Below are 11,947 nucleotides of genomic sequence, written 5' to 3'. Positions count from 1 at the left end.
AGTTCCCCATGGTGGAAAACTATCTTAATTACAATTGTTCTGATTGTTTTGTTTTTGCTGTTTGCTCCCTGCATCTGTAACTGTGTAACTGGATTTGTTTCTAGTCACATGAAAGCTTTTAAGTTAGAAATGGTTGCTCAAACTCCTGCTATCACTGCAGCTTCTTCCAACCACTATTTGGGGCCCCTGGATCAGACATCCTCACTATGAGTGAGGATTAGGAGAATATGTTGCCTCACCAATTTAGGGACAATGCCCCTTGTCAGCTCAGAAGCAGTTATGGAATGAGAATGACGCCCCTTTTCCCTAGGCAACATAATTCTCCTAAAAGAAAAGGGGGGAATGAGAGGGTAACAGGCAGGAAGGCCAGGGGTCTCCAAATGGAGGAAAGAGGTAAGTGCCAGACATTTTTATCTCTCTTAAGAGGCAGGAAGAAACAAACCAGCGATCTGTTTTTCCTTCTCTATACAAATTTAAAAGGAGGTTTCTCTTAACTTTCTGTGTTGCCATGACACCTGGTCTCACCTAAAGCTAACTACTCTCAAACCTTGAGTTAACCAATACATTTCTTTTTCGTATGGAAATGTTGTCTTAAGCTATGTTAATGAACCCCATACTCTATGTTCAAGTTGGTTCCGCCAAATGGCCTAACTTACTTACTCAGGTATTGTTCCCCTAATCTATGTAAACGGAACTATTTGTTGGTATTCTGCCCTTCTACAAGATTCAGGTCAATCGTTTTCTGGCCTGGGATGAATTATCTGGTGCCATTCTAAATTGTATGACTTTCCTTTTGTTTCATTAACAGACTGTGAGTGACTATATAACATACAGCTAAAGACTAGGAGGGGGGTACTCTTTTGCCCCCTTCTGATGCCTATGTCAGAAGCTTTCTCTATCTCCTTTATACTTTAATAAAACTTTATTACACAAAAGCTCTGAGCGATCCAGCCTCGTCTCTGGCCCTGGATTGAAGTCTTCTCCTCCGGAGGCCAAGAATCCCGCGTCTTATCGTTCAGCAGCAACCTTTCACTGTGTCCACTAGTTTTACCAGCTTCCTGTTTCTGTTCTGTTTCCCAAGACCATTCATCTGCCTCAGTGACCTTTGGTCATCACAACAGTGACCCTTAGGATGCCTGGGGAAGCACACGAGCAGAGATTGACATCTTCATCTGGGAAGTCAAGCTCTTAGTTTTTGAAAAAACAAACTCACACATTCCTTTGGTTGTTGAGATGACTTAGTGTGACTGTAGTGCTGGCTTCAGTAAACCTGTCTGTGAGTTGAGCCTGATAAATATCTTAATAGGGGAAGCAGAAGAATCTAGGGTTGTCTACAAGCCTCTTTGTAAAGACTGTTCTGTGTCTATTCCTTGTAAACTGTAGCTCATCAAGTGTGGTCTGAGGTCCGATAGCAAGAACATAACCTAAAGCTGGCCAGAAATGCAAGATCTCAGGCCACTGAATTTAAGCCTATGGTGATACAAGACCCCCTAACTATTTCTACTGTCATTAAAGTTCAGAGCTGCTGCCTTGACTGGCCCTGCCCAGTGCCGTGGGGCTATCGGGGGTGATGTGTCCAGGTCCAGGGTCCCAGGACTCACCTGTCAGTGATGCTGACCATGCCCTGCTGAGTGATGACCGCAGTGCTCCTGTGATGTCAGGAGGGGCATGGCTCACCCAGGACCCTGTGCTCCCGGGGCGGACAGGACTCCTGACCCAGGTCTGTGCTGAGGATAATGACGTGGTGCTGAGCACCCTCCTCCACCCTGTTCAGCTCTGGCCTCCTGTGCAGGGAAGTGAGAGTGATGCGGGAGGGGGCAGAAGAGAGCACCTGGGATCACAGTGATAGGCAGGCCATGTGCTCCAAGTGCCTGCTACAGGAAGTGCTCGGGTCTTGGTACCAGCAGAAGACTGGCTCAACTCACCTGTTTCTGTCTTGCCCCCACAGCTGGATAGTATTCACAGCACCTGCATCTTTGCACCCCTCTGCTGGGGAAGATGCTCTCCACTTGGCACAGCTGGGACTCTCATCCTCAATTGGCCAATCAGGTGAGACTTGGCCTGTGAGTGCACTGGGACTCCCAATTCCCTGGATCCCAGGAAGATGCAGTTCTGTGGCCAAACTTCCTCTGATCCATCTCAGTCCAAACCAGGAGGGGCAGGAAGCCAGAAATCCCTGGGAGCACTGGGGCCCAAGGACAGGAAGCAAGTCATTTTAGAAGGACCAGTGGCCATCTTGGAAAGGCCTCCCCAGGACTGTGAGTGTGACCTCCTGGCTTGCAGCCCTTCCTGTTCTACTTCATGCTTGTATGTTGGTGTGGTAAAGAGTGGTGGGCAGGACTCTGTGTCTGCAGAAGCTGCAAAACGCTTTCTCATTTTTTTTTTTTCTCTTTCTCATTTATAATGTGGCCCTTCCCTCAATGCAGGTTGAGTAAGTATATCTATTAAAACAAAATATTTTAATCTTGGGCAGAAACCCCAAAACAAAGTATAAAGGTGATATATGATTAATATTAAAATATAGGAAGTGTGAAAGTAAAAAGTTGAAAAATATAGTATCATAAATATCCTGAAAAAGCCAAGGCTGCTATATTTCAATAATTATTAGACAAAGTAGATTTCAGGAGAAAATTTTGCTCATAAAAGGACATTTTAAAATCCATTAAACATTTTTTATTTATTTTTAATTGAAGATAATTGCTTTACAATATTGTGTTGGTTTCTACCACACATCAACATGAGTCTGCTATAGGTATGCACATGTTCCCTTCTTCTTGAAACTCCCTCCTATCTCCCACCCCATTCCACCCCTCTGGGTTGTCACAGAGTCCTGGGTTGAGTTCCCTGAGTCATAGGGCAAATTCCCACTAGTTTTCTATTTTACATATGGTAGTGTATATGTTTCCATGCTACTATCTCCATTTGTCCCACCCTCTCCTTCCCCCACCCCATGTCCATAAGATTGTTCTCCTTTTCTGCATTTTCATTGCCGCCCTGCAAATACGTTCATCAGTACCATCTTTCTAGATTTCATATATATGCATTAATAGATGACATTTGGTTTTCTTTTTCTGACTGACTTCACTCTGCATGATAGGCTCTAGGTTCATCCATCTCATTAGCACTGACTCAGATGCATTTCTTTTTATGACTGAGTAATATTCCGTTGCATACATGTACCATGACTTCTTTCTCCATTCATCTGTCAATGGACATCTAGTTTGCATCCATGTACTAGTTGTTGTAAATAATGCTGTGATGAACATTGGGGTATATGTGTGTTTTTCAATAAAAGGACATATAATGAAGTTGGAGAAGGAAATGGCAACCTACTCCAACATTCTTGCCTGGAGAATTCTATGGACAGAGAAGCTTGGCAGGCTACAGTCCATACAGTCACAAAGAGTTGTACATGACTGAGTGAATAACACTGACTGACTTATAATGAAAATCCAATTTTCAATACTCAATATTCAAGTGGATGATGTGAAAATTTTAAATTTGTATGAAACTAAAAAGATTAAGTGTTAAAGGAAAATATGACAGAATTAGAAAGAAGTGCAAACATTCAAATCATGGCTTATCATACTGTCTCAGTAACTGATAAGCAAACAGAAAAATTGCAGTCATATGTTAGATTTGATTCAATATATTACCTAAATGAGATTGTTGGGTATAGATAGAACACTATACTCAGAAACTGTAGAATGTAAATTCCCCTGGAGCATAGAGAACATCACTATGATAATGGGAATAGTGTCTCCCTCCAAAAAAAAGTCCACCCTGAAAATAAGAAAATGATCTTATTTGAAAATAGGGTCTTTCAAAATGAATGTGTTAGGATGAGGTCATGCTGGATTAGGTGGACTGTAAATCCAGTGACTGATTTCCTTATAAGAGGAGGGAAGGACACAGAGACATAGAGACAAAGGGCGTGTAAAGACGAACAGAGGTGAGAGCAATACAGCAACGGGAAGGAGTGCCAGGGATACCAGGAGCCTCCAGACCCTGGGAAAAGGCAAGGGAGAATTTTTTCAGAGAAATTTAAAAGGCAGCAGGAAATGCTGAAAACTTGATTTTGGATATCTATCCTCCTGACCCATGAGAGAGTAAGTTCCTATCACTATAAGTTGCCAACTTTGTGTTAATTAGTTGCGGTGGCCCTGACAACTGACACAAGAGGGTAGTGCTTTTACCTGGCAAGGTCAGCAACACACATTCACTCTCCTATCTCAGGGGTGTATCACCTCTCCAGCTTCATGTCAAAATGCACTCTGCAGGGACCTCGATCACCTTTCCCAACCCTTCCATGTTCTAGCTCACTTATTTCAATTGTGTTAAACATGAAAACATACCCTAATTACTTGCAGAATCTTCTTTAGAGAGACATTTAGGTTACTTCATTTTTATTTGGTTTTTCAATACTGCTTGTTATGCAATGGATATTTTTCCCACTCTAAAGTGTATATCTAGAAAAGGATTCTTGAGTAGGAAGACATATTTTTTTTCTCAACTTCATTAATTTTCATGTTATTTTTACATTATAGAGACTCCCTTTCTTCTATTCTTATTCATTTTGCCATCCCCTTACTCTACACAACTGAAAAAGGTAAGGCTTCTCTTTTAAGAGGCCCTGGTTCCATGGGACTGAAGCAGTCTATAAAGTGTTCCATGACCATGGTGTTGTCTAGTAAGGTGACAGCATATTAAAGAGCAGAGACATTACTTTGCCAACAAAGGTCCATCTAGTCAAGGCTATGGTTTTTCCAGTAGTCATGTGTAGATGTGAGAGTTGGACTATAAAGATAGCTGAGGGCTGAAGAATTGATGCTTTTGAACTGTGGTGTTGGAGAAGACTCTTGAGAGTCCCTTGGACTGCAAGGAGATCCAACCAGTCCATCCTAAAGGAGATCAGTCCTGGGTGTTCATTGGAAGGACTGATGCTGAAGCCGAAACTCCAGTACTTTGGCCACCTCATGCGAAGAGCTGACTCATTGGAAAAGACCCTGATGCTGGGAGGGACTGGGGGCAGGAGGAGAAGGGGATGACAGAGGATGAGATGGTTGGATGGCATCACTGACTCAGTGGACATGAGTTTGGGTAAACTCCGGAAGTTGGTGATGGAAAGGGAGGCCTGGAGTGCTGTGGTCCATGGGGTCACAAAGAGTCAGACATGACTGAGCGACTAAGCTGAACTGATCCTGTTTTAGAATCAATTTGCTCTGTTGTATGTAAATTCTACCAAGAATTAATGGCATTGATTTTAGAGTCAAGATAGTATTTAACTTTGGAGGACAAGAAATGGGATTTAGACAAATTTCTTTGTCTCGGTTTGGGTGACGGAAAGTTCCAGAAGTGGATTTTATTTTAGTATTTTATATATTATATAATATTAGTATAAATATGGCATTTGTATTATAAATAAAAGTATTCAGAAGTATAAATATAATGTATTATAAAGTAAGTATATTTGTATAAATATAAATATTCGTGTCTTCCATTCTGCGACTAGGAAGGTGGATGCTGTGGCTGGAGGTCTAGGTGATCATCTCTAATGACAATGTCATCCATGCCATTGGTGAGATGGGACAGGAACCCTGGAAACATCTGACACAAGTGGAACCACCACATTCTCATCAGACCACTGACCTGGCTCCTCCATGAGAGACACTGTTTGGCAGATCTGAGCCACTGATGCCAAACCTATACCCACTGAAATCAGTCTCACCAGGTGGAAATTTGTCTGTGTATTTTGATTATTTCTCAAACAATTCTCTTTGATGATGGCAGTGAAGGTGAGTTGACAAGAGGCCAAGTGGAGGCAATGGGCCCTTTCAGTCAATGCTTACCATTGTTCAATGGGAGATGGCAAAGCCCTGCATCCAGGTGGGCTCAGGAGGAATGGTAAAGAGTATGGGGAAGGTATCAGGGATTTTTTTTTTCTGTGTGAAGTTTGAGTCAAGGTGATACAATAAGATATTTATTCTCTTTCCTGCTAAATAACTGCTTTGATGACAACAAACACTTATGTGCATGACACATAAAAATATGGGGTGAGGAGAGAGAAAATAGTATTACTGACTAGTATGTAAGTAAATACTATGAAACTTGTGATGTTTTGGAAATCAAAGACTGTAACCAAGTACATTAAGAGGATGATGAGGGAAAATCCCAAGATCAGCTCAATTAATGCAGGTGAATGTTTTAAAAATTCAATTCCCTTTCATTGTATATTAAAAAACAAACAGAAAATGAAAGAAAAAGTTCAACTTAATGAAATCCATATATGAACTCCCACAGCTAACATCATACTCACTAGTAAAAGCTTTTCTTCTAAGATTTGGAACAAAATAAGAATGCCTCTTGCCACTGTTTTACATAGTAAAACATAGTAAAACCGCTGTTTTACATAGTACTGGAGGTCCTGACTAAAGCAGGTAAGCATGAAAAAGATATAAAAGAGATCCAAGTTGATAAAGAATTTAAAAATATCTCTATTTACAGATGACATGATATTATGTATACAAAACTCCAAATATCCATGAAAAATATGTTAGAAATACAAAATTTAGCAAAGTGTCAATATATAAAATCAATACATTAAAGTCAGAAGTATCAATATGCACTATTAATGAACTACATAAAAAGGAATTAATAAAACCAATCCATTTACAAAAATATTAAAAAGAATAAAATACTAAGGACTAAACTTAGCCAAGGGTACAAAAGACTTAGGGATATAAAACTAGAAATCATAGCTGAAAGAAATTAAATGTATTCAACATAAATGAAAGATATCCTAAGTGCATGAGTTGGAAGATGACAATAATACCCAATGTGTTCTGAGATTCAATGCAACCCTTATCAAAATCACAATGCTATTTTTTTGAGAAAATGAAATTACATTTTAAATTCATATGGAGTCTCAGGGAGGCTATATAGCCAAAACCAACTTAAAAAGAAATTTGGGGGTCTCAGACTTCTTTATTTCTTAACATTAAAAGCTACAGTAATCAAAACAGTAGGGTATTAGCACAAAGACAGACTGATTTAACAGTGGGGCAGGATAGAGAGCTCAGAAGTGAATCTTCATGGTTTTAGTCAAATGACCTTCAACAAATGTCCCATGGAGAAAACACAGCCTCTTCAACAAATGGCATCAGAAAACTAGCTGTGTATGTACACGAGTATGAAGTTGGTCCTTTACCTTGCATCATGAACAAAAACTACCTTAAAATGGAATAAAAACCTAAATGGGTGACGCAAGTCTCTTAAATCCATGGAAAAAAACATAAGAGAAAAGCTTAATAATCTTAGATTTGGGCATGGTTTCTTGGATATGACATCAATAGCATACGAAATAAAAGTGAGAATAGACATGTGGGATGATATCAAACTTAAAAATATGTTCATTAAAGACTTAAATATGAACAACAGTGTGGAAAGGCAACCTGTGGGATGGGGAAAATGTTTGCAAATGTCCAATAAGAAGATAATATTTGGAATACATAAAAATTACTACAATGAAGCCAATAACCTTATTTAAAATGTTCGTATTGCTTGAAGGCATTTCTCTAAAGATAACCTACAAATTGCCAACAAACATATAAGAAAATGCTCAAATCACCAATCACTAGAGAAATAAAAACAATAAAGAGATAATACTTTACAATCATTAAATGGCTGACCTGAAAGAGAAAAGGACATGTGATGGCTATTATGTGGAGAAATTGCAATGATTTTGCACTGTTGATGGGAAGAAAAATGGTACATCTACCATGAAGAGTAATATAGGGTTCTTCCCAAAATTAAAAAAGAATTGCTATATGATGCAAACAAACATCTGAATATATACTAAAACAAAAAAAGAAAAGAAAGAAAAGAGGTAGTTTCTCTAACAGATATTTGCATGCCCATTTACATGGCAACACTCTTCTGCTTAGTCTAAAGGTGGAGGCAACCCAAGTGTTCCTTGGTAGATGACGAGGCAAACAAAATATACACGTGTGATGGAATACTATTCAGCGTTAAAAAGGATGAAAATCCAGTCAGATGCTGCAAAATGGTTAAATCTTGAGGACACTATGCTAAGTGAAACAACCAAACCCAAAAAGACAAATGCTGTAGGTTTTACTTATCTCGGGCATCTGAAGAAGTCACATTTGTAGAGACAGAAAGTAGAATGGTGGCTGCCAGTGGTGGCGGTAATGGGGAAACAGGGAGTTATTGTTTAGGGGCATGGAGTTTCAGGTTTGCAATATTGGAGATCTGATATACAAAAAGTTCAGAGATCTGATATACAACAAGGTGACTATGCTAAACACTACTGAACTGCACTCTCAAAATTAGTTACAACAAAAAATGCTATTTCCTTGCATTACAAAAAGGTAGAAACTTATAAAAGTTAGTATAGAATCAACGTCAAAACTACAGTATGGTCTTGAAATGTAATGGGTTTATTGTCCACTTAAGGGCAATAAAAAAAACTAGAGATGCATCATGCATATTTTGGGGTTCAATGACTAGTTAACACTGAACTCAAATTGTAATCAGGCAGTAGGTTAGGTGTGAACTAAGAACCTACTGTGTACCAGCAGCTTGCAAAGCATTAACAGGATAAAAAGCCAAATAAACCACTTCTAACACTGTACAGTGATCTTCACTGTAAAGATCAACCAGGGGTAAAGCCAACCTGTAGGGTTTTAAAAATCATTCTTTCTAAGACTGTTTGAGAATTTCTCCTCAATCTAAAATCAGACAAGCTTTCCTTATTTAGTCAAATTTAGCATTAATGATCTTCTAAGATCCACAGATTTCTTTCTGTTTGTACCATTAAATTGACATAATGATGAGAAATCTAGAGTTGCATACAACATATTGTGCTTTTTCTTTCATTTACAAATTTAAATGAAGATATTCCATGAAATGACAAAAATAAAACAGATGAGAGAGAGAGAAAGAAGGAAGGGAGAAAGATGAGGAAAAGAGGAGAAGGATGAGGAGAATAAAAGAAATGAAGAAAGAGAGAGTAGGAGATAGAATTATATAATAGCATGAGATGATAAGGAGGCATGTCATTTGGGAATGGAAAATTGTAGGCACTCCTCAGAGTGAAGGCATTATGTGAGAGGAATACAGTGATCTCTGGAAGACTTAGAATTAATTTTGGAGCCCAAAGATGAGACAATGGGATCAAGAATCCAGAAGAGACCTTGGATTATCTATCCATTCAGTAATGGTGATCAATAGTCTGATGACTTGGGTGCTCTAGCCCCTCGCCCACAGTTCTCCTGAGCAGGAGAGCAGGGAGATGGAGAGGTGTGATCAGAGAGGCAGGGCACATCCCCACTGACCATATAGGGTACAGACCATACAATGTCCAGGGGACCACCTTCTGGTAGTGACCATGGGAGTGGGTGACTCTAGGGAGCTATGACAAGGAGGCCATTGAGCTCTGAGTCCAGGCTGTGTGTTGAGTCCAGGGAGCAATGAAGATGGATCTCTGAACAGGCAAGTCAGGACTGAGGGTCCAGGCAGCCCTGGGGAGTGTGGGACAGAGCAGGGGGCTGTGCTCTCTGCAAGAAAGTGCGCCTTCCTCTCTAACTCCTGCCTCTGCAATAGATACCAGGACCTTCCTCCTTATTCGGAGATACCTGTGCTAACAAAGCACTGTGTTCTGTGGTCTTAACCTGCCAGGACACTGTCACCTGTCAGGCGGTGTGGTGAGGGATCAGTGGAGCTATGGATGTCGGGCATCCCTGGGGCTCCCAAGGGGAGAAACCCAGGACAGGGAGCACTAGGAACGTCTAACGCAGGAGCACAGGTGCTCCATGCTGTCTTGCTGGGTGGTAGCATCAGTGAACAGAAGGGGGAGGTGGAGGAACAGTCCCACTGCAGGATTGAGGGGAAGCATGGTCTTCCTAACTTCCCATAATTGACCCCCATGTTATCACCAAGGAAGGGGCAAGGCTGAGCCTACCAATGCCCCACTTCTGGGCGGTCTAGGGGAGAATGCAGAGCACATATCTACATAGATTCAGTGAAGTGAAGTGAAGGAGGAGGCATCAGAGTTTGTGTAGTTTCATGTCTTCAGTGAAGGATGTTGAATTTGGACACATATGCTATTTCAGAGACCCTCTGCTCACCACTCTGCCCACTCTGTTACCCAGACTTTGAGATTGGAGTCTTACCCTTTAAGGATATTAATTTTCTGTTTGCAAGTAAATGCCTTATTCATTTTGCATCTCACACTTGCAGTTTTTTTTTCCAGGATATGCTTCCAAGAAGGATTAAATAAAATATAGGATGAAAGAATAAATTAAATGAATGAGGAATTAATTCCTCAAACTAAACCTAGTGCCTCCTCCAAAGCCCTGTTATCCTGCCCTCAGGAAAACCAGTCTCTCCAGTCACCCTCCTTCACGTGGCTGTGTGTTTCTGCCCCAGTCTCCACAGGGCATCCTTCACCTCCTTGTTTCTCAGACTGTAGATGAGGGGGTTGAGCATCGGGATGACCAGGGTGTAGAAGACAGAGACCACCTTGCCCTGCTCCATGGACTGCACAGCTCCTGGCTGGGCATATATGACAAAAAGGGTCCCATAACAGAGAGACACAACTGTCATGTGGGAGCCACAGGTGGAGAAGAGCTTGTGTCTCCCTCCTCCTGAGCGCATCTTCAGGATGGTCACTGTGATGTAGCCATAGGAGATGAGGATCACAAGTATGGTGCCCACAATGATGAGGCCACAGATGACAAACATGACCAGCTCATTGGTGGTAGTGTCAGCACAGGCAAGCTTGAGCAGAGGGAGCATATCACAGTGGAAGTGGTCGATGTGGTTGGAGCTGCAGAACGGGAGGCTGAATGTGAAGCTGGTCTGCAGGATGGAGTTGAAGGAGCCCACACAGTAACAGCCCAGCATCAGACGGGCACAGACCGAGGGGCGCATGGAGATGGGGTAGCGCAGGGGGCTGCAGATGGCCACGAAGCGGTCATAGGCCATCACAGCCAAGAGGAATCCCTCAGTGGTGATCATGGTGGAGAAGAAGAAGAACTGGGTGACACATCCTGCAAAGGTGATGACCTTGGTTGACGACATTAAGTCAAACAGGGCCTTGGGGTAGATGACAGATGAGTAGCACAAGTCCAGGAAGGAGAGGTTCTTGAGGAAGAAGTACATTGGGGAGTGCAGACGGGCATCCAGGGTGATGAGCACGATCATGGTGAGGTTCCCCAGGACGTCCACCACATACAGTGCCAGGAACAGAGCAAACAGCAGGGCCTGAGTCTGTGGGCCACCCGCAAATCCATCCAGCACGAACTCCTGCAGAGGCATCACTGAGAGGTTTCCATTCCCATAGGGTGACATGGATCTCAGCTAGGCAACAAGTGGCAGACAGCAGAGAGCAAGTGGGAGGCAATGAGAAGTTGCAGGTCAAGGTCACAAGGTTGTATTCTTTTGGAGAACAGGATCCCTTCAGTGACCCACTGCCCCCGACCAAGGGACAGCTAGATACCCACTCTTCTTCCAGACGAGCTCCAACTGACCTGAAACATGAACATTTCCTCTAATTCGCCAATTCCTAAGTATACATGGACCATAAAAAAGGCCAGCCACCAAAGAACTGATACTTTTGAACTGTGGAGTTGGAGAAGACTCTTGAGAGTCCCTTGGACTGCAAGGAGATCAAACGAGACAATCCTAAAGTAAATCAACCCTAAATATTCATTGGAAGGACTGATGCTGAAGCTCCAATACTTAGGCCACCTGATGCAAAGAGCCAACTCATTGGAAAAGGCTCTGATGCTGGGAAAGGTTGAAGGCAGGAGGAGAAGGGGGCAACAGAGGATGAGATGGTTGGATGGCATAACCAACTCAATGGACATAAGTTTGAGCAAATCCCAGGAGATAGTGGAGGACAAGAAAGCCTGATGTGCTGCAGTCC

General features: G+C 41.8%; 1 protein-coding gene across 1 annotated transcript; it reads right to left on the bottom strand.

Annotated features, from left to right (window-relative positions):
* Nucleotides 1-10,419: 10,419 nt before the first annotated feature.
* Nucleotides 10,420-11,370, bottom strand: LOC122677602 (olfactory receptor 12-like). The gene has a single exon (XM_043877770.1). The coding sequence runs from the start codon at nucleotides 11,368-11,370 to the stop codon at nucleotides 10,420-10,422; it is 951 nt and encodes a 316-aa protein (XP_043733705.1).
* Between the last annotated feature and the right edge of the window lie 577 nt (nucleotides 11,371-11,947).

Source organism: Cervus elaphus, chromosome 20, assembly GCF_910594005.1.
Source record: "Cervus elaphus chromosome 20, mCerEla1.1, whole genome shotgun sequence".
In the NCBI taxonomy this organism is placed as follows: domain Eukaryota; kingdom Metazoa; phylum Chordata; class Mammalia; order Artiodactyla; family Cervidae; genus Cervus; species Cervus elaphus.
The sequence above is the reverse complement of the archived record's forward strand: the minus strand, read 5'-3'. Positions and strand labels throughout refer to the sequence as shown.

Bases quoted from the DNA above. Each gene is read 5' to 3' on its own strand.
- LOC122677602 (XM_043877770.1), bottom strand. From the start codon at position 11,370: ATGTCACCCTATGGGAATGGAAACCTCTCAGTGATGCCTCTGCAGGAG.